This window comes from Penicillium diatomitis (genome assembly GCF_028827545.1).
Source record: "Penicillium diatomitis strain IBT 30728 chromosome Unknown utg000002l_segment0_segment0, whole genome shotgun sequence".
Taxonomy (NCBI): Eukaryota; Fungi; Ascomycota; class Eurotiomycetes; order Eurotiales; family Aspergillaceae; genus Penicillium; species Penicillium diatomitis.
The window spans coordinates 2,090,283-2,112,486 of record NW_026623174.1 but is presented as its reverse complement, the minus strand read 5'-3'; the positions used below and the strand labels follow the sequence as shown (position 1 = coordinate 2,112,486).

General features: G+C 52.8%; 6 protein-coding genes across 6 annotated transcripts; 3 read left to right on the top strand and 3 right to left on the bottom strand.

Annotated features, from left to right (window-relative positions):
- Positions 1-3,499: 3,499 nt before the first annotated feature.
- N7539_001845 (uncharacterized protein) lies at positions 3,500-4,827 on the top strand (the record flags this gene model as incomplete). The annotated part of the gene is made up of 2 exons (XM_056931448.1): positions 3,500-3,565; positions 3,868-4,827. 2 exons carry the CDS (start codon positions 3,500-3,502, stop codon positions 4,825-4,827), a joined length of 1,026 nt encoding a protein of 341 aa, XP_056793479.1.
- A 740-nt stretch (positions 4,828-5,567) lies between these two features.
- On the bottom strand, positions 5,568-8,192 carry N7539_001844 (putative DNA ligase I; the record flags this gene model as incomplete). The annotated part of the gene is made up of 1 exon (XM_056931447.1): positions 5,568-8,192. The coding sequence occupies one exon, from the start codon at positions 8,190-8,192 to the stop codon at positions 5,568-5,570; it is 2,625 nt and encodes an 874-aa protein (XP_056793478.1).
- A 238-nt stretch (positions 8,193-8,430) lies between these two features.
- Positions 8,431-11,124, top strand: N7539_001843 (RINT-1 family protein; the record flags this gene model as incomplete). The annotated part of the gene is made up of 5 exons (XM_056931446.1): positions 8,431-8,577; positions 8,659-8,906; positions 8,964-9,269; positions 9,334-9,478; positions 9,532-11,124. 5 exons carry the CDS (start codon positions 8,431-8,433, stop codon positions 11,122-11,124), a joined length of 2,439 nt encoding a protein of 812 aa, XP_056793477.1.
- A 351-nt stretch (positions 11,125-11,475) lies between these two features.
- Positions 11,476-13,279, bottom strand: N7539_001842 (pyridoxal phosphate-dependent decarboxylase family protein; the record flags this gene model as incomplete). Its single annotated transcript, XM_056931445.1, has 2 exons — positions 11,476-13,107; positions 13,235-13,279. The coding sequence occupies 2 exons, from the start codon at positions 13,277-13,279 to the stop codon at positions 11,476-11,478; spliced, it is 1,677 nt and encodes a 558-aa protein (XP_056793476.1).
- Positions 13,280-15,085: 1,806 nt separating this feature from the next.
- N7539_001841 (Tryptophan synthase) lies at positions 15,086-17,366 on the top strand (the record flags this gene model as incomplete). The annotated part of the gene is made up of 3 exons (XM_056931444.1): positions 15,086-15,221; positions 15,324-15,627; positions 15,719-17,366. 3 exons carry the CDS (start codon positions 15,086-15,088, stop codon positions 17,364-17,366), a joined length of 2,088 nt encoding a protein of 695 aa, XP_056793475.1.
- Positions 17,367-17,951: 585 nt separating this feature from the next.
- Positions 17,952-22,027, bottom strand: N7539_001840 (uncharacterized protein; the record flags this gene model as incomplete). Its single annotated transcript, XM_056931443.1, has 4 exons — positions 17,952-18,238; positions 18,328-21,547; positions 21,606-21,632; positions 21,689-22,027. 4 exons carry the CDS (start codon positions 22,025-22,027, stop codon positions 17,952-17,954), a joined length of 3,873 nt encoding a protein of 1,290 aa, XP_056793474.1.
- Between the last annotated feature and the right edge of the window lie 177 nt (positions 22,028-22,204).

Genomic DNA, 22,204 nt, shown 5'->3' with positions numbered 1-22,204 from the left:
GTCAGTCGCCAGGTTTCAGTCCTTCACCGGGTGGGGCTTGGAAAAGGGACGATCGACTAACGCTCTCGGGGGCTTTCTCTCTCAGACTAAGCGGACTAGCGTCGACGCTAGATCGGACACTAGTCGACCACCTTCCAAGGTCAAAGAGGCAAAGCAAACGGCCCGTGAGCCATCGTGGTTCCCACTCGACGGCAAGGCAAAGAACAGGGGGAATGTCTGACCAGCCAAGTTCACCAAACGTCAGTCTCTCTCTCTCTCTCTGCCAGGGTCTCCTTGCGCGGAGTTACGGCACATGTCAAATCAATGGAAAGCCCATTTCCAGTTGATGTCATTCAGATTCCAATCTCCTCCCCAAGGGGCGCCTTGGCCAAGTATCCTCGTCCTTCATCGAGACTGAGCCATATCAGCTTGGCGGAGCGTGAGTAACGCCCTCGATCTGTCTCGGAGACATGAGAAGACTGTCTCTCATTTTCCAACCGTGCCGATCAAGGTAAGGTAGGAGGGATCTTGGGCCTCAGATTGGTGCATTCCCTTGTCTTTCCACCTTCGTGTAGCACCCATCAGCATAAGCTGGCGCCGACGGGGCCCTTTACCGCAGATATGCTGCGTGTCTATCTCTCTTCTGTTTTATCGGACTGTATACTTGCACAGTAGGGCTTATAGTGCTAAGTGCAGTATATAATAGATACCTTGGATACTACCATATACTACATTCACCCTGCGATGACACAACGAGTATCGGTGTCTCCCCGAGTTTGAACTGGGGCACTTGTTCCTCTGTCAAATTAAGCCACTCCCGTGCGTCTGTTGCATCGCATATCCGCCGCGCGTACAGTAGTACTCTGCCATGCATGGATAGGCATACTGTACAGATCTCCTCGAAGGGGGAGGTGTAAATGATCCCACGGCGTACACACACCAACCCCCTATACTCTGTCGAGAGTCGAGACACTGTCGACAAGGAAGCTTCAAGTCTCGCTGGGCAAGTGAGTGCGCGACCAAGGGACTCGGCATCACCAGCACTGATGTACGTGTCACAGGCAGGTACAGCCAGTTGAGGATAATTGTTGTTTCTCCACCTGCCGTGACTGACAGCCTCAGTGTCACTGTCCACCTGCAGTGTCCAGTGGTCCACTACCTATTCCGAATGCCTAATTGCCTATAGCTCGTGCAGTCCTGCACCACGGGCACCTCCTGATCAGAGTCTGGACCGAGCGTTTGGTCTATTTAGACCACTATCGCCCTTCGGCATTCCACCAATGCATCAGGAGCATAACATAAGTTCCTCCCGCCCGCTCGGTGCTTCGTATCAGTCGGCGGCTCTTTTGAGGACGCCCGACCTGTGTTGATCTAAGAAACACAGTCGAGGATTGGTCGAGCGATTCTCTTGTAGACACCTCTACTACATCAGGAACCCCCCGCTACCCATCACCAGCACCAGAGCAAGCATCTCAATATGAAGCTCATCTGGCAATGACATCATCTGTGGCGCCGCATTCTCCTTGGCATTAAATCCAGGTCGGCACTTTTGGAAGCCAAGTGGAGCTCTTATCGGGGCTGGCATGCAGGATCTCGCCCTGGCCTGGTGCGACGGGACTCGCGCAGAACTGTAGTGCATGAAGGGGACCCAGTAGTCTGTCCATGAGCAGCTTAGATCAAAAGCTTGGCTTGACCAGGAACCGGCTTGGGCTGTGGATTGTTGGCTTGAACTTGGAAGGATTGGATGAGAGGCCCCCTCTCGGTCTCGAGTCTCCAGCCGTGGTCGGGTTGGAAAGCACGCTTGTAGCGGGGTTTCGCGTGGTCAACACTCAACCGTGACACTAAACAACAATCTGCACCATCAAATTCATGAGACTATGCGTACCTGTCAGTGAACACTATAGTAGCAGAATGCACTGACTACCAGGATTGGGTTGATCAATGCAAAGAAAGGAATACCGGTGTCTGTTAGGGATGATTCCATTTGATTTTGATTCTTCTCTGAACGAGCGGTTAGTGAGACGGACGATAAAAGGTCGCAGAAGGATAAGTAGCAAGTTGCAGTAGACGTTGGGTGATGAGACAGGGAGGAATAAGTAAGAGCTCGTGTCTCTCTCATGTCCCGATGCTCACTTTCTGTGCCAGAGTTGGTGTTCGATCCCGGCCTAGCCCTGCACACTTGCACAGGAGTAATCAGATCGATTCGGAGAACCTTCTTATTCCAGATAGCTGCTGAGCTGACTAGTCGAATGCTGACCTGACCAACAGTCCTCCGCAGGCTCGTGTTGAGGTCTAATCCACGTGATCTCGTGCTGAACACGATACATGGGCGCAGTCGCGTTAACTGGTCGCTACGAGTACGAGCCTACGAGATAGACATTATCAATGCATAGATCAATTCCACGACACGCACAAGGTAATGTAGTATTGTATAAACATCACTCAACACTTCAACAGTAGTTAGTCTAGTGGCTATTCCTTGACCTAGACCAGACCCAAACTCATCCCACCAATATACCTCAGATGAGTGCACAGATTCGATCCGGAATGAAGTATAGCAAGTAGTAAGTTACAGTAGAATGAATGCTACTACCTGAGTATGAGCACGCGCTTGTCCATGATGTACACATGTACACTACCTACCTAGATGACCTTCAGACCTATTCGTACCAGTAGGAGATTAGGAATATCCGACATGCAAACTCTTCGACTTGAATCTAGTCTCTGGAAGGTATACCTTCCTCTCGACTCCTCGAGTAGAAAGTAGTTTCATGTACATCACATGATCAACGCCTGTCATCACGAGAAACAGTCACTGCGCCGTACCTGCATCATCAATTCAATATCACATCGCCTTGGATTCTACCGCTTTCGACTAGTTCAAGTCGTACTGGATATCACATGTCCCTGCCGCTGTTGTGTCTCCATGAGGAATGTTCCTTCCACTTTAACGCACCTTCGGAACCAAGAAAAAAAAAACGACGACGCGCGCGCGTCTCGCGCCCGGCGGAACGCGTTTCATCTCTTTGACTGGTCAATCCAACCATCCCCCATTCCCACTCGTTGCTTGGTGGTCTCTGCTACTCATTCTCTTTCTTTCCTTCGCTGGGAATTCAGCTATCCAAGTTGACTCCACTACCCTTCACGAACGATCTGTCGTCCCAAATCGATCCCACATTGGATCCTCTTCGCAAAACCTCACACAACTCTCAGAATCACACCTTCCACCCAGTCCCCCTTCTGCCCACTTACCAGGAACTTGGAAGGCTGGTCAGACCGTGTCTGGCACTTCTCGTCTCAAAGTGTGCCCGCCTGTCAATTTCCGGCCGAGTGGACCTGAGTCTGACTCCTTGTGGGATCCAGCGGGGCCCAATTGGCTCCGATTCTCGTGAACCCTCCGTTGCTCAGCCCGCCCTTGCAGCGACTGCCTGGCCAACCCTTCGTGGGTTCTTGGCTGCCCGCAAAAGACCTTTTTCCTTGTCAGGCCCTGCCTTCTTCGCCTCTCTAAACTCTGTCCACCATGTCTACCGTGTTGTCGCAGCCTGGCTCTGCAGAAAAGGCCATTCGAAAACTGGATATCGCTCAGGTAAGAATGCGTGCTCTCGGAGACCTGGATCCACCCGACGAGAAAATCAATTTGAAAGGAAGAAAGAAAAACACAGCAATAGTACGATGTATTTGAGCACGTCACTCAGCATGGGGAGCCCCAAGCTTGGTGGATCACACGATCCCCCCCCCCTCAACCCTCATCGGCCATGAACCACCGGCGCTGTCGCCCTGTGAATGAGCAGCCACATGCAGTCCTGCTATGGATGGACACCGGTGCAAGATCATGACGGCCGGACCTTCAATGAGGCATAAAGGCTAACCAACGCTCCATCCATACAGGTCTCGTTGAATCTACAGGACCGCCTTGGCTTGGCCAAGCTCAAGTATCAACATGGCCGAATCTACGGGTTGATGAACTCAGCCAGCAGCGACCGCCCGTCAGACTCCTCCTCAGATGTCTCAATGAGTCGCTGTGAAACACCCTTGACCTCGCCGCCCCTCGTGGCACCCTACTCGAAGGAACTACCGCGATCCGCACGCAACAAACATGCCGTGACCTTCAATGCCCATCTGATGCAACCGACATGGCCAACCAGTCGCAAACGTGCTCGGGCAGATTCAGATACCGAGCGTCCAGCAAAAAACGCACGAGTCTCCTGGAAAAGCTCCCACCAACTACCCGCCTCGTCTCCCGGTCTCAACCACCGTCACATATCCCGACGAATCGCAGCCCCCTTCATGTCCGAGGCAGCCATCCCTGAGGAGACTTCCCCCCCAGGTCAGGTCACGTCAGATGAAGAGAATGATCTGGATCTCCCGGTCCATAGCTTTCAAACCTCCGCCTCCATGGTCCGCTCCTCTCCCCCACGCACGCCGCCGCCCAAGCATGCTCGTACAGTACTGGGGGACCGCCCTTCACACCACGAGAATGGCGCCGATCTCTTGCTGTACTTGGCCAATTCGCCCACCCCAGCCCGAGTGGCACGAGGCTCACAGCAAGCCTTCCCACCATCCACGCCTCCTAGCCAGCATGCGATGCTTCCACAACTCACTCCCAACATGGGGACACCCGGCCAACAATTCAATTTTGCGGATTTTGTGAATGTGACTCCCAGTCCAGCTCAGCCCGCTTGGGGTGGCCGTACCCCAGGCAATCCAGCCCGGACCCCTCTCTCCACCAAGGACGCCCGCAAGCGACTCAATTTCGATGCCCTCGTGCCTCCCACCACCTCCAGTCCACGCCTCCGAGCCAAGCAAGCTGGACTCGCTTTACACCTGGGTGGCGAGCTGCATCCTTAGTCGCTCACCTCGATCATCCCTGCACTCTTCATCTTTTCTTGCCTTTCGATGTTCATCTTTGACCCCTTACCGCCACTTTTAACTCCCTTCACGGCATCCTCTCACGACCGCTTCACGAACATTTTTCTACGTTTTCTATTTTATGAACATAGGTCCCCTCCAGCGGCACCTCATCTCTTTGCATCTTTCAAAGCCTCTTCTCTTCTTGTTGGCTCAGTCCCGAGCTGCAGTTGCCATTGAAACGCGTTCTTCATTGGATCTTGTCTCATGGTGATTACCCTTCTGCATTCATGGCGTTTAACCTCTACACCTCCTTTCCCTGTTGACTGCATGTCGTGCAACAACCGTTGACCGTTCCATACTTGTTTCAGCTAGACCCCGATGTCAGGGGTTTATTGACTGGGGGGACTCTCTTCCCCAAAGCACTTTTCTAACCCTCGATCGCTTGACGCGCCACTTGCGTCGCCCCGTAGAACAACCTGTCTACAAACTGGGAAATAATCTCCTTGACCTGACTAAAGCCTCTTTCGTCAACAATGCCAAATGAACAGCTGAAAATGATGGCTTATGACTTCTACTGTCCTTCTACTTTGATTCCGTATTGAATGTGCAGGAGTGTTCGCTTGTGTCCCATATAAACTAGATTGATGTGATGGGCACTGGGGCTTCGACAGCGTGCCACACATAGCTCACAGTTCATTAAATCGTGATCCACTCGACCCAGTACTAAGCCTCTGGGTTCACTCCTCCTGCCACCCCGACTGCTCTTGTCCCCCGTCACCCGTCCCCCGGCCTTGTTCCTGAATCCTCTCCCCCTGCTTACGCCACAACAGAGCCAAATAGTCCGACGTGGTCGCCTCGTCAATAGATTTATCCTCCCGAACCTTGAGAAATCGTGGAAAGCGCAAGCTCAACCCTCGATCCTCACTCACTAGACCAATGGCGGCTGTATACGTCGGGCTGACGGTGATGTCGGCAAACGCCATCTCCCAGACCTCCTGTGGCTCAAACCACACATCGGGGGTCCCGCGATACTCGACATAGCTCGGCCGGGAGATGAGGTTGGGACTACCCGGTGCGTACTTGTCCCTGTTGGCCTGGTAGAATTTGTCGGTGAAGCCGGACATGCACTTTGTCACGGCTTCCAGGGTGCCGGTTTCTGGGTTGCGCACGGCCAGGAGGATCGGGGACCACCATTTGGCTTTGCGGCCGTTGCCGTGCCAGGCGGCGACGGGGATCAGGTCGAGAGTTTCCGAGGAGGTGCTGTAGTCCTTTTTGACTTTGAGCCAGGACTCGAGGCGTTTGTCGGGTTCGTAGGTGGATAGAAGGGCTTTGCGACGGGTCGGCTTTTCTTTGAGTAGCTTGGTCTCCTCGTTGCTGTTGCTGTTGTTGTTTTTTGTGTCTGACGGTGGCTTTGCGGAATCGCCTTCGGTAGCCGGGGCACCGTCTGATGACTCGAGGTCGGTGGTTGTTGTTATTGTTGTTGCGCCGTTCGAGCTGCTGGCGTTGTCTAGCACTTTCACCATGATGCCCTCGCATTTGGCGTCTGTGGCGCCTTTGAAGAATTCAAGGACGGCCTCTGAATCTGCAGATGTGGCGTCTAGATTCTTGACCCATGTGAACCGGTTGGGAATCTCGACGAAGAGAGACCGGAGAAGTTCTCGACGTTCCCTGAATGGGCGATTCAAGAGTGGTTCGCCGTTCAGATACATGAGATCGAAGGAGAAGAGGCAGACGTTGACCTTGATTGCTCCGATATCGACGTTCTTCTTGGCTCGGTTCGTGAGGGTTTGGAACGTCTTGAGATCTCCAGACTCGCTGTCTACGGCAACAACTTCGCCTTCGAGAATGAAGCTTGACACGCCCTCTCCGCGGATCTCGGGGACAAGAGCCACCAGATCCGGGTACTTCTCGGTCATGAGCTCCAGATGTCGGGAGAAGATGGAAACTTTGCCGTTCGCATCGCAATGTACTTGTGCACGTTGTCCATCATATTTGTATTCACAGCTGAAATCTCTTCCTTGTAGCTTTGTCAACATGTCTGCCAAATCCCGGGTGATACTGCCCAGCATGGGTCTCAAGGGGATATGAAGAGCCAGGCCGCATCTGACTAGTAGTTCTTCATTCACGCCAATCTCGAGAAGACACAGAACAAGATCGTTATAGTCCGGGTGTCGGGCATATGACGCCTTGACAAGCTCTTCTGCATTGCTGTATATCTCAGCCAGCTCATCCTTTTTCAAACGGGCTAGTTCTTCTCGTGGTCGAGTCGTCCAGTCTGCCCCCTCTGGCTTGGAATATAGGAACGCGCGGGCCAGTGCAATGAGCATTGTGGTCTTTACAGCGCCGATGCGAAGATTTTGGACCAGGGTCCTCACAATGTATCGACTTTCTTCGGCGCCTCTCGTGTCTTGGAGGAGTTTGTCGACAATACGTTGCTTCGCCTCTTGACTGCCCGATCCTTTGCTGCTGGCAATCTTCAGGAGTGATTGATAGACGCCTTTGATTCTTAGAGGCTTCGGTTTGGCCAAGGTAAAAGATTGCCGTTTCTTGGCCTCGAATGCGACATCGCCGGCATCGCCATGTTTGTTATAAAGAGTCTTGAGCCCTTGACTGTCAAGACCATATATCTTCTTGAGCGCTTTCGAGATAGATGAGCCTCCAAGGCCCAGCTCCTTCTCGTCATACGGCGGCGTGATCGAATTGGTCGCGAGCCAGACTGCGGGAAGTAGACTAGATGGATCTCCCTCGATCAAGACCCTTAGGAAGTTCACGAGCGTATCCACAATCTTGATTCTGCTCGTGGTAGCATTGGCGAGGACAAACGCCCTTGTCAGCAGCGCATAAGATGCATCGCCACCGTCTGCGGCCCAATGCGACCGGAGCTCGGCCGCATACTTGGTCGCGTTGAAGGTCTGCGGACTTTGGTCGAAGGGAACAGCTAACGCGACAGTGTCCTCTGTACCTGCAGAGGATTGCAAGGATAGCGTATTCTTCTGCAATTGCACTAGAGCCTTCCCCGTAGGCACCTCTGCTAGTTTCTCGTCTGGTACATCATCGAGGGTTGACGAGGGTTCTCCGGCAGTGGAATCATGAGCGTTCTTGTCTGCCGATGACAATCGCTCTTCTTGATCCCATTCTGCCTGCAGCTTTCGAGCCAGAGCCTCATCTGACAAGCTCAACTCGGACTGATCGATCCCCGGTTGGGTCTCTGGCTCTTGTTCTGACTCTGGCCCTAGCTCTGGCACCGCTTGCTTCTTCTGTTTGGCCGCTTGTCCTTGGAAAAACGATGCAATGCTGCGCGTCTTCTGTGGCGAAGTAGTATCCGGCGCGTTTCTCTTGCGCTTCTTAGCTGGGCTAGACATTTCTCATTATAAGTAACTTTCTAGATTGAAGAATAAAATGAGAAAAATGGGCGATTGGAAGCTTGTCCGGAGCTTCAGGTATTAAGCTAGAGAGCCGCAGCCACCGGCGGAGCTGTGACCGCAAGGTAAAAGGGTACCACTACCCCCAGATGTACGTCAGTCTCCTTCTCCCCTCAAGGCGGAGACCCAAACATTCGCGACACCGTTGCGTCTCGGCCGTTCTTTTTCCTCCTCAGTCATGGCGCCTCCCACCGCTTTATCGTCGCACGAGCGCACACGAGTCGAAGACTACCTGAATGACAAGATTCAGGTCCCCACTGATTTAGATAGTCTGGGCTCCCTCCTTTCAAGTCTACGTGATCAGCAACAAATTCAGCGCAAGCAGGTACTTTCCCCACACAACAACCCCCCTCCCCTGACATGTGGTCAGATATGAAAGATTGAATCTAACCATGTTTTCAATCAGCTAGCAGAGGCGCAGGAAGCACTCCAAAATGCGACCAAAGCATCCAGCGATCACAGCGAGGCGACTCGTCAACGGGCCGTGACCTTTGCCGCAGAGCAAGCGGACATTGACCGCCGGTTGAAAGCCATCACACAATCGGACACAAGTGACGAGGCAGTGCGCCGACTCGAGAAGAGTATGGAGAGACTGCAGCGACTGGAAATTTCCAGAGGCTACGTGCGCACGCTGAAGGTGGCGGAGGAATTGAGGTGTGTCCTTGTCGAAAGTCGATAAATGCGAGGCGGATGCTAAATAATTGATTGTAGCAAGCAAGCCCTCAACGACATACAAACGGACCCTCGCGCTGCACTCGAACCCTATACTCACCTTCGCAACATTGTCGGGTCTCTCAAAGAGGCACAGCCCGCTGCCGAAGGTGCTGCTCCCCATCTCATCAACTATACGGAAAAGTTGGCTTTGGCGTTGCGACAAGACCTGAAAAGGATATTTGGAGACCGACTTCGGAAAACCCTAGATCAGATGAAATGGCCGACGAGACAGCTGAATATCACCGAAAGCTTGCTGAGTCAATGGAGGCAGGATGTCGAGCTTCTCATTGATCTACAGATCCCGTGCGTAAGACGAGCGGCTGATGATGATGACTAGCTGGCATGGAATTTCTGACGCTTTGTACAGGGAATTACCGGCTCACGATTCCTTCGGTCCAAGCCACAGCCTCGAGCCTCCAGTTCTGTTCCCATTGGAAGTAATGGTGCAGCCCCTTGACCTTCGCTTCAAGTATCACTTTAGCGGTGACAAACCTACGAACAGACTTGACAAGGTAAGTTTCTCGGCCTTTTCAATATTTGATGCAGCTATTGATGTCTGCTTCAGCCGGAGTACTTCCTTGCCCATATCACAGACCTGGTCAATCAGTTCAGTGGCTTTGTCATATCTCACCTCCAGCCGGTTCTAGACCAGAAAGCTCAGTCCGTGGAGCCAGACTATGAGTGGAACTTCTACAGTGCTTCACATGCTCTCATCACGGCTTTGCTCCCACTATTAAGGCACAAGATCGAAACTTTCATGCCTCAAGTCGCCAATCACCCTCACTTGCTGAGCCATTTCGTTCATGAGCTGATGAACTTTGACACCGATCTTCGCGAGACGTGGAATTATTTGCCAGATCCGTACACAGAGGACAATTGGAAGGGCATAGCTTGGGACGTGCTCACAAAGCAAGGATGGTACGATCGATGGCTCCAAGTAGAGAAGGAGTTCGCATTGGCTCGATACAGAGATATCATCGAGACACCGAACAGCGGCGAAATCGACTATGACGGAATGGAGCCCCATGTCACCAAACCGACCAAGGCTGCAATCCGAGTGAATGACCTACTAGAGACGATTACCGAGCGATATCGGCCATTATCATCATTCAGTCAAAAGTTGCGTTTCCTGATCGATATTCAAATCGCCATTTTCGATCAATTCCACGGGCGTCTTCGCGAAGCTCTAGACGCCTACCGGACAATGACCTCCGCTTTAGGCCGGACGGTGCAGGGAGCTGAGGGCCAGGCTAGTGTGGAGGGCGTTGCGGGTCTTGAGCGGCTTTGCCGAGTATTTGGCAGCGCTGAATATCTTGAAAAGAAAATGGAGGACTGGAGCAACGACGTATTCTTTGTCGAGCTGTGGACTGAACTTCAAGACCGAGTGAAACAGAACCGTGACGGCGGCCGCAATGTAGCCGGTAGCATGTCTGTGGCAGAGGTCGCATCGCGTACCTCGCCTGCGGTTGGACATCACGGACCCGTCAATGCGCAGACATCCGAGGGTGCGCTTTTCGACGAGACGGCTTCGGCGTACCGACATCTTCGCTTGCAATCGGAGTCGATCATCACATCAACCTTGGCTTCAAATATAACAACGGCCTTGAAGCCTTACTCGCGCCTGGCGATTTGGACATCGCTGTCCATTCCCTCGGCTGGGGTAGCGGCGTCGTCGCTCCCCGTCTCGTCAGAATTGCCAGATGCAATGCGCATCCTGTCAACCGAGCTCGGCTTTCTTTCAAGAGCTCTTGGGGTGGCTCCTCTGCGTCGCGTCTCGCGCCATCTCCTCATTTCGATTCAAAACTACATTTACGATCATGTGCTGATGCGAAATCACTTCTCTGAAGCGGGTGCCGCACAATTGTCCAGCGATGTTCATCACCTATGCACTGTCATCGATAATCAGCTAGGCGATGGGGCTGAGTCTTCGCGTATCATCAAGAAGCTGACCGATGCAATTCGCCTGTTGAATATGAGCGCTGTCGCCAACGAGAGCACGGAAGGCGGAGATTCGCCATTGAATTTGTGGGAGGCCGAAAAGAGGCTGTTTACAGATAATGAAAGCGCTCGGTCTGTGCTTGCGGAACTTGAGATTGAAAGTCTGACGGAGGCCGAGGCGCGTTCTATCCTTGAGAAGAGGGTCGAGATTGGCAAATAATCCAAGGGTTCAGCCGATTACATATAAAATCACGCTTGGACATTCGATTCTTTTCAAATGCATCGTCATCGAAGTATTCTCTCACATTGTGCTTAGGCAGGTAAAGAGGGAGGAAACAGTTGGCACGTGATCATGAATGTTCTATTTCTAAAAGTCGATATTTGTACTATTACAAGGGCTGTGGTGTATAAACACTATATACATGAGAATCAGCTTGGCGTTAAGGCCAAGCCAACGACGTTTCCCGCACCCTGTACGAATGCCCACCCGAGAAGTATAATTTATCGTGACGTCGCAACACGCCTTTCACCTTTCGAGACTACCCCAGTGAAGCGTCTCTCCAATTGCTCCTCAGCGATATTGATGCACCACAGGACCGTGTCCACGCTCCCCGAGCCGCTTCGTAGGAAGTACAGGGGTGGTCGTGGTGAGTGACTCGACAATGGCAGGGCCCACTTCCTCGACAGCACGAATGAGATTCTCCACCGTCTCCTTGCTAGTCTGCACGTTGACTACGCAACGGAAGAACTTGCCATTTCCAAACTCATTGTCATCGCCACTGGGGGGAGCAAAGTCGACCATGAATCCCTTTTGCACGATCGCGTGCGTGATCTGTTCAGTGACCTTGCTGTTGTTCTTGGCACGCTGCGGCTCGTTCGAGACCACGTCGCGCGGATAGACCATCTTGCGGTTAGGCGTGTAGTGGAAGCAGACCTGCAGACAGGGGGGTGGGGTTTCGCTAACGAGGGTGAAGTTGGGGTTCTGCGAAACCAGGGTGGCTAGGTGCAGGGCCACATCGCATGCGTTGTTGATTTGCTTCTCGTAACCTTCGGTGCCGTAGTAGGTCCAGCCGAGGAAGAGCTTGAGAGCGTCCGCGCGGCGGCCACATTGCAGAGTCAGATCGGCGAGGTCCCATACCTCGGGACTGGAGTCCTCGGCCTGCGCTTGCGCTGGCTCGGAGTCGGTGAGTTCGGGATCTTCGTTGTGGAAGAGATAGCCTGCTGGGAGGGTGTTGGCGCGGTGGAACTGGCGCATGTCTGCGGCCAGGAGGAATGAGCAGGTCACTGGGACACCGAGCATCTTGTGCGGGTTGATGGTGATGCTGTTGGCCAAGTGTGAGCCCGTGAGCTTGTGCTTCTGACTCTGCGAGAAGATGAAAGGACCACCCCAGGAGCCGTCAATGTGGAACCACATGTTATATTTCTGGCAAATGGCCGCGATTTCCGTAAACGGGTCAAAGGAGCCCATCACCGTCGTCCCCGCCGTGGCGTTCACGTAGAAGGGAGTTCGACCCTCGCTCTGGGCCTTTTGCACCAGCTGCTCCAACTCCGTGGAGATCATTCGGCCGTGCTTGTCAATGGGCACCGACCAGACAGCGTTGCTGCCGAAGCCCAGCATTTGGGCGGCCTTTTCCACACTGTAGTGGCCATGGGCGCTGGTAAAGAGGACAAACTTGTACCCGCCGTTTCCCTCCGCCTTGGTCTCGGGATACAGGTTGTTTCGTGCAATAACAATGGAGGTCGTGTTCGAGGCCGATCCGCCCTGCACAGTGATACCACCTGCCCGAGGCCCGGTCAAACCAAACAGATGCGCCAATTTCTGACCGGTGAATTTTTCCACGACGGTCAATGCGGGCGAGACCTGGTAGACGTGGACGTTGGTGTTGAGGGTGGCCAGAATCAGCTCGGCCGCTACACCGGGAGCATTGGTGGACGCATAGAGTTTATCCAGGAAACCCTGGTGCCAGGTGTTGACCGAGTATTTCAAGACCTTTTGCAGAACCTCCAAGAGACCTTCCTGTTGTCGGCCTTGGGCGGGAATCTCGAGGTCGAGGATCTTCCGAAGCTCCTCGGGCTTCTTGTAGTCTACCAATGCCGTTCTCGTGGATTCCGATGGTCCATTGGTCTGGTGTAGTGTGGAGTTGGGAATCTCGTCGGCGTCTCGAATGAAGGGGATGAGAAGATCTTGCACCGCGTTAAGCAACTATTGTTGGTTCCGCCACCGTCAGCACGAAGTCCATCTTCGAGGGATTTGAGGGAGTGATCATGAATCGAGTCCATGGTGACGCAATCCCAGATGCTCATGCTTCTGCTCGCGCAAGCCCACTTACTGTCTGAACTTCATCTGCGCGACTGGTAGCGGGCACGTCAGACATTTTGGTCTTTCTTGATCCACTGGGTCCCGATTTATTTTTTTTAGAACAAATGCCGATTTCTCTATCAAGCAGACTTGGAACTGACAGGAAACAAAGCGCAAGTCTATGCCTCTTCTGAGAGTCAAGTCAATGACTCTGGAATATATATATATATATATCTGAGCTCTTGTCTGTTGAATGTTTTTGATCGGGAAGCCAAATGGGGTCGATAAGGTTGCTGTTGTTTAAAAAAAAAAAAACAAGAGGGAGGGAAAAAAAGGTTCAGAATTCGGCACTGAGCCGCCCGCAATGGCCGGAGATGGCGATAGTCGCCGACGGACTCGGAGCCATTTTGGCTTGCCGAAATCATCAGTCATCGATTGACATCATTCCCGTCACCTCGGCGCAAGTCGTCGAGAATCAATGTTGTCTTGGTTTCATTTAGCGAGAGCAACAAGCAAGCATGTAGTAAACTTACTGGCAATTTTGATTCATCAGGGGATTGTCTCTACAACAGAACTGCAACGGTAGTTTCACGGCTCAGTCTCCTGTGGTTTCGGTCCAAAAGTACCTAATTGACCTCGTTCAGGCTAAATCTGTCTGCCGATCGGGAGTCCCGCCAACGGTGAATGACCTGCAGGGGCTGCACGTTTACACACAGCCGTCCCACGTCCACGAGGCGGTCCGTTGGGAATGACTTACTGGCACTGTTACAACTTACTAGTGTATTCTGGGAGCTCCATTGCTAGTGTTCGCGATGGAAACGACCTTTCACAATCGCTTTTGCAGAAAGATGACAACAGGACGAACTCCCAAAGGTCAGTGGTGCGCATTAATCTGGCTACAGGTTGTAATGTATAGAGAGTAAATCATCGATCTTACTACTGCTACCGTGCTATGTAGTTACTAGTTACTAGCCTACTAGGTTAGCAGGTACTTAGTCTGCTCATACTCATACTCACAATTGGAGACCGTTGCCAATTGCCACTGCACAGTGGAAACAAGTGGCAGTATTCAGCTGAGGTAAGCAAGTGGAGTCTCTTTCCACATCGAAGGGCCAACATCACGATCATTGGTCAATCGTTGGAATTTGACTCATCTCACAGGCCGAGACCGGGGGCGGATCCTCAACTGATGGAGGCAAACCACACAAAGGAGGGGCATATCGACATCATATATGGATCTGTACTTGTTCCAAACTACCTGTCAATGTTAGAAACTTTTCAAAGGGGACGACAACATAACAAGAATGACGGAATCCAACCCATCCAGACAATTGAGGTTGCATATGGAAGAGGCGACAGGAGTCTGGCCGCATCTATATCCAGTTGCAACTGAATGTCATACTACAGTAACTACACTACACCTGCAGAATAGCCTGTTAATTTCCACACACAACTTTCTCCATACCTTAGTAAGGACTAACAAAGACTTCGTAAATCATCTCAACCATCTCGATGACTATGACTACTAGCATGGTAATATAGACTCTGGATAGTTATTCTCTGTTCTCCTAGTGACTCGAATTGTCCAGTTGATTTCATTTTCGCAGTTGGCGGCTCGGCCCGTTTGGGGAACTTGTGTTGACTCACTGCCAGGGAATTTCCGCCTTTTTTGGATTTTGTGAATTTTTTTTTTTCGCCGCCGAGTGTTTGCTCTTTGGGTGCGGCGACTCGTGGAAGGTGCGGGAGGGGTGAAAGATCGTGCGATCGATGGAAGGGGTCCTCCTTCCCTTCTCTCGTCTCTTTATGTCTTCCTCTTCCCCACTCCTTCTTCACTTCCCCCTCCTCAACCATCTTTCATCTCTAACACACAGTGATCACAAAGATGAATCACCTCAAGGAAGTCTTTGCTCACTGCCAGTCAGAGGGTCGTCCCGCCCTCGTCACTTACGTGACGGCTGGCTTCCCCACCGCGGAGGAGACCCCAGATGTTATGCTGGGCATGCAAGCTGGTGGCGCTGGTGAGTCACAACGGAGCGATATTGGGAATACCCCATCACAACACCATTCAACCACAAAAGGAGAATCTTTCCAGTGCTAACCCAGCATCCCCATGCTCACAGATGTCATTGAACTCGGTCTCCCCTTCACCGATCCCATCGCCGACGGTCCCACAATCCAGAAATCAAATCTGAAGGCCCTCGAGAATGGAGTCACAATCACCTCCATGCTGGAGATGGTCCGCACAGCTCGCAAGAAGGGACTAACAGTTCCCGTTCTCTTCATGGGCTACTATAACCCTATCCTTCGCTATGGACAGACCAAACTGTTGACGGACTGCCTCGATGCCGGAGTCAATGGCTTCATCATTGTGGATCTGCCTCCCGAGGAAGCCGTTCGTTTCCGCAACGGCTGCACCAGTGCTGGGTTAGTCCACTCCATCTCTGCATCTTTCCCTTCATGCCAGCGAATTTCTTGGAACTGAATTAGGCTGATTTCAACGATCTCTTTGGACCAGACTCTCCTACGTCCCCTTGATTGCCCCCTCTACCACCGAGGAGCGCATGAAATCTCTCTGCAAGATTGCCGACTCGTTCATCTACCTTGTCTCCCGCATGGGCGTGACGGGCGCTACAGGAACCCTTAATGCCGACCTGCCTGCCCTCATCAAGCGAGTGAAGGACCTGTCTGGCAATGTGCCTGTGGCTGTTGGATTCGGTATCAGCACTCGCGAGCACTTCCTCAGCGTCACGTCGGTTGCGGACGGCGCAGTCATCGGTAGTCAGATTATCAACGTTCTCCATGACGCTCCCGCTGGTGAGGCTGCCCGCGCTGTGGAGGAATACTGCTATAAGATTACCCAACGCAAGGGTATTGCCCGACAATACCAAGCTTCTACTTCCGGCCAACAACAGGTGAACGGAACGTCTCACAACGAGGCGGACGGTGAAGAGACCGCAACCACCGAAGGTTCCGGCAAATTCGGTGTCTTTGGTGGTCAGTATGCCCCCGAGGCCCTTACCACATGTCTGGCTGAACTCGAGGCTGGGTTCGAGGCGGCCGTCAAGGATCCAAAGTTCTGGGAAGAGTACCGATCCTACTACCCCTTCATGAGCCGACCCTCGAGCTTGCATGCCGCCCAGCGGCTCACTGAGTACGCGGGGGGCGCAAACATCTGGTTGAAGCGAGAGGATCTCAACCATACCGGCTCGCACAAAATCAACAACGCCCTTGGCCAGATCCTGGTGGCTCGCCGGTTGGGCAAGACCGAGATCATTGCCGAGACCGGAGCAGGCCAGCACGGTGTGGCAACCGCGACGGTCTGTGCCAAGTTTGGCATGAAGTGCACAATCTACATGGGAGCAGAGGATGTCCGTCGTCAAGCATTGAACGTGTTCCGCATTCGCCTCCTCGGTGCTACAGTGGTTCCCGTGGAGGCTGGCGCCCGTACTCTTCGTGACGCCGTCAACGAAGCCTTCCGCGCTTGGATCACTCGCCTCGATACGACTCACTATATCATCGGATCGGCAATTGGACCTCACCCCTTCCCTACCATGGTGCGCACCTTCCAGAGCGTGATCGGTGATGAGACCAAGGCGCAGATGGCCGAACTCGGCCAGAAGGTGGATGCTGTGATTGCTTGCGTGGGTGGTGGTTCAAACGCCGTCGGCATGTTCTACCCCTTCTCCAAGGATCCTTCGGTCGAGTTGGTCGGTGTCGAGGCAGGCGGTGACGGAGTGGACACCGCCCGACACTCCGCCACTCTGGGTCGCGGCTCTGTCGGTGTGCTCCACGGTGTGCGCACCTATGTTCTGCAGGATCAGCACGGGCAGATCACCGAGACCTACTCGGTCTCGGCTGGTCTTGACTACCCCGGTGTGGGACCCGAACTCGCTGGTTGGAAAGAGAACAACCGCGCCACCTATCTCGCGGCCACCGATGCGCAGGCGCTCGAAGGCTTCCGTTTGCTGAGCCAGTTGGAAGGTATCATTCCCGCTTTGGAGACTTCCCACGCTGTGTGGGGTGCCATTGAAACCGCGAAGAGGTTGGGCCCCGGCAAGAACCTGGTCATTTGCGTCAGTGGTCGTGGTGACAAGGACGTGCAGAGTGTAGCCGACGAGCTACCCAAGCTGGGACCTCAGATTGGTTGGGATCTGCGGTTCTGAAGGAGGAGATGAAATAAAACAAAAAAAAAAAAGAAATAGCAAACTTCCATCCTTATATAGCAATCATGCATATGGGAGGAAAAATGCCGTGGAAAACCCGAGTGACCTGGTGATCACTCCTGGCAATCATGGACATGAGCAATCTCGTTAGCGCGGAACATTGAAGATATTTCGGCCATAGTTTTACAATGCGATGAATTTCTATGGCGAATTAAGAAGTGGGTCCAGTTCTTTCCATGTGTCTCGAGCGCAAACCTTTTGATCTATTGAATAAGGGTAGGTTACCTACGTATCGCAGCGCCGACAGACGCTTGCTCATAGATTTCAGCTCCGTCACACCAGGTAGGAATCGAATCGCGGCCGGAGCCAATACGCATAGGGTCTTGACTTCGCCAGGTTTAACCCGTCAATACTTATAAATCTGTCTCTAACGGAACTGGGACGAAAACAAAGCCAGGGATAAATAGAACAGGGTATAGATTGTAAGACGAAAGGCAAGGATAATGCAATTGAGAAAATCATGCAGTCATCGCGTCAAGATGCAACAATTCGGGTATATATTTCGAGTCACTTCAAAAAAGAGTATCAGACAGCCTCTTCAGAGCCTAGAGACTCGATCTTTCTTGACAATGCACAGATTCGACAACCGTCGCCGATTCTGTCACGCAGAAGACGGGCCGTCGTCACTTTGGGCCCAACGGTGCGAGAGACACTGGACGTCGCGACGTCTTCGGTAGGCGACGACGGCCGTGGTGTTCGGTCTGCCGATCGATTCGGGCTGTCGGTATTTGATTGCAGGAGTGAGCCTTCTGAATGTAAATGCGAGAGGTGGAAGATGTGTCCGCAGCCGAAGCCTACTAGAATTTTGCGTTCTTGAGAATTGGAAACATGTCAGCATGTGATAAGCAGGTCAGGATGAAAGGGGATTTTCCGGGGAGAATTTGATCTCGGGAGAACGGACCATTCGGTTTGAACGGAGCATTGCAACCGCCACAGCGTCCTGAGCTGGGAGTCGCCCGTGGACTTGTGTGACCGGCTCCAGACGTCTCATCGTGGCCTGGTCCACCACTTGCAGATTCATGTGCATTCACGTTGAATTTGATTCCTCGCCTTTGACCCTTGCGCAAGGTGTCCATGCCCCTAGCGACTTCACTTTGCATCACGCGCGCCGCACCCTGGCTGATACTCGTTTGCAAATCGTGTTCACGAATTAGACGGGTCAAGCCATCCCTGAGACCCTCGATCTCCAAGCCGCTTGGAATTCGACGAACGAGTTTGATAGGATCAATCGACGTTCCAGCCTCGACGAGAAGGCCGTGGATGAACTTGGGTTTGTCCATCGAGTAATCGAGTAGATCCTCCCAGAGATCTGGGTCGTCCTGGGATTTTGCGAACGATATCGCCTGAGACACGTCCCTCAGATCAGACAAGATAAGATTCAGAGCTCGCTTTGTTTGTCCCATCTTGGATAGGAGATAAATTAGTTCTTGGGTATAACGGCGCTGCTCGCAAATCTGTGTCGCCAACTCGAAGGTGTAAGACATGCTGGTTTGAAGGAACTCCATCAATAGAGAGCGGTCATAATCAGCAAATACCTCCACGGCGGTGTCGGCAAGTGCGTCAATCAAAGCCTTCCCCTCGTCCGCGGCCAGCTTGCTGGCTGCATCTCGAGAGTGAGTCCCTCGGCCCCGGCGAGGCTTTGATGTATCGTGTGGCAATGCTTCGCCCCTCCAGAGTACGCGAAGATAGAAATATACAAATAGAATGCGATTCGCAGCCTTCAGCTGAGATACAACTGTCTCAGGGGGCACAATCCCCGTGTAGGCCTCCCTGACTAAGAGCTGGATTGGCTCTGCGGCGAGCTCGTCTAGTTCGGATTTGGGAGCTGACTTCATCTGCTGCTTAGTGATTCGAATCATAACAAAAGCGGGTATATCATCGGACACTGCATCCACCAGATGATGCTCCTTGATCAGTGACATAGCTGCGTCCGCATCCTGAAGTCGAATATAGCACCGCAGAGCCTCACGATAACGACCGCCCATCAAATAAAGTTTGGCAAGGCAATCGGTGAGAGTTTGCCAGTCATCAGACTGCTCGGTTACCGAATGAGATTGCAGGCGATTCCGCAATTGTTGAGTCACGTTGTTTGAATCAAACAAGTCTGACGGCCACGAGTCAACCAGGTCTCTGAATCGGCCCAAGTCATGCGAGACATAGTGGTTCAAAAGGGATTCGTAGATCTCGGCTGAGAGAGGCGGGTGTAGATTGATAGGGAGATGTGGCAAGATCTCATCCATTCTTTCTCGCTCGATGAACAGCCACGCCCAGTGCTCCCAACGAGGGGTGCTTCGCAAAGCTTTTCCACACACTTCGGCAGCCTCGAACCATTTGTCCTGGCTTACGAGCTGTTCAATCCACAGTTCTCCAATCCGAGCCTTCTCGTGGTCAGCAGCAGGATGGAGATTATCTCGGCCAGCGGTGATCACGGATGATCTGTCGTCGTCGAAAAACTCTCCCAGACTGCTCTGAGACCTCAGCCCTGGTGCAATATCACTAAGGTCCAGAGTCGACTCAGCCACCTCGGGGTGTTGATCAATAAGTTTCCATGCTTGCTCATATTGACCGCGAGCATTGAGCCATGCGAGGCGGTCCGCAAAGTCGCGTTTAATCGAGACAACACAGTCAAAGGGGCTATGTACAAAGATCTTCGCCCCCGAGGCCCGTGAAATGTCTTGCACTTCCTTCGGCGACGGTGTTTCATCAATAGACAGCTGCTTTGAAATGAACGACGGTGGTGCTCTGGCAGATAACTTGTCTCCGCTGCTATTTGTGCTTCGAATACTGGCGGCTGAGCTGAAGAGACGGGCAGGGTACATTGTGGCGTCTAAAAGTCCATGTCCGATAGTTCCCAGCGCACCGCGTTGGACAATTTGACCCTCTGCAGTCTTCCAGGGTGGCAGAACGCTCAGGTGGTAATCCGAAGAGGTGAGGTTTTGAAATCGCCCAAAGGACAGGGTATCTGCGCTGAGTTCTTCCTTCGTCTCAATGTCGATGATCCGTAGCTCTGGTTCCAGGTTCTTCGGCCGGTGGCCTCTTCCGGAGGAGACCGAGGCATCTTCTGAGACATCTTTTGACCCCTCAATATGTGCAAGCACCACGAGGAGACGTGGACTGTACAGAGAGATACCAGATATAATGCAATCGGTCCGAAGGATCGTGGATACCTCGGCGGAACCATATCGTTGACCCTTCGAGGATTTACACGCCCGGTCAGGAAAGACATCGATGATCCACACGGTACCACCCCAGCCCACCACGAGCTTTTCGGGTTGCTCGACGGGTAGAGTGGGTGGTGAGCTCTCATCGTTATTTTCAAACCCGGGATCAAGCCGATCGTCTTGGTCCAAGGCGGAGTCATCAATCCATTCCGCGCGAGCTTTCCAAACACCGGCCATCTCGTCCCATCCTGTGCCACTGGGACGATCAATGTGGCTTATTCGCCTCCACGCAAACTCTGATTCGCGAGGCTCAAGATGCAGATTTGATCGCATAATTTTGATGCCTTCTTCATTCACCCACGTAACGTATCTGCCCGACAGGGACCACCTGATTGTACTGATGGTACCCTCTCCGCTGTGAAGAATCGTGTCCTTGCCATTGCTGGCCGCAAGCCCCATTGAGCCCAGCCAGCTCGAAGCCGTCGCAGTTGCACCTCCCATAGTTGTGGCATTTGCACTCACACCAATACGACCGCCGGTAGTCAGGATGAGCTCCCCTGCACGACCTCCGGAAATGAAAGATCTGTCATTCTTGTAATCGGGAGACAGCGCGACAGCTTGAACAGGTCTCCCAAAATTTCTTTTGAGGATGTCCTTCGGATCAATCAGGGATGCGATACAGACATTGCCGTCTATTGAGGAGGAGGCGATGTGAATCGAATTTGAAGGCGTGGGTGGTACGTTTGATTGCTGGTTCGACTTTGGCTTCCCGCGGATGCTGCCTGAGCTTGTTGATGCCCGTGTTGGCGGCTGAGTGTCTTCAACGACTGATCTGGTAACTGCGTCGACCTTGAATCTGGGCAGAGGAGGAGGGAACGGAGATATAGAGATCGAAGTCACACTGGCTGCATGCGCATGATAGACTCGAAGAGGTTGCAGATGCGGTAGAGAAAGAACATGCTGTGCGAGCAACGGGTTAGAATGCACACAACTAAGCCACCAGGCAATGTGCACTTACTATAACACCATTGTGCGTTCCAATAATCTGTCAAAATCAGTCAGTCAAAAGTACGATATGATATCGGAACAACCGTGCCTCACCATTTTGTCTCCGGCAACGAGGAATGTACTCGTCGCATCCCCATTGCGATAGACAGACCCTAACAACTTGCTTAAGTAGGTGTACTTGAGTCGAGGCTCTTCGTCCTCCTCATCAGAGTCTTCGTTGTCATGTCCCTCTTCGGCGTCGTCGCCGCCGTCGTCGTCTTCTTCGGCGTCGGGGCCTTCACTGGCTGCGCTCTCGCGGTCTGCGCCATGCGGGTCCTCTTGGTGTGTGCGCGAGGCAGCACTTGAGGACTGCTTCCGTTCTAGAGAAGAGCTGAGCTTTTGAGTTCTCTCCTCAGCATCTTTCCGCATCATAGTTTTGCCAGGCGCATCCATAGCCACTGCTCTTGGCGCCTGGAAGCTCCAATTCAGGTCAGATCGGAGTGACGACGAGCAGAAAGGCGGCGGGACCTGGACGGCATGCACGCTGGGAGCTGGGGTTAGAGTGGAGCTAGCATGACTAAGCGGGAGAGATCCTCGGCCCGCACTGCTGCAGGCCATGACATCGTTTGT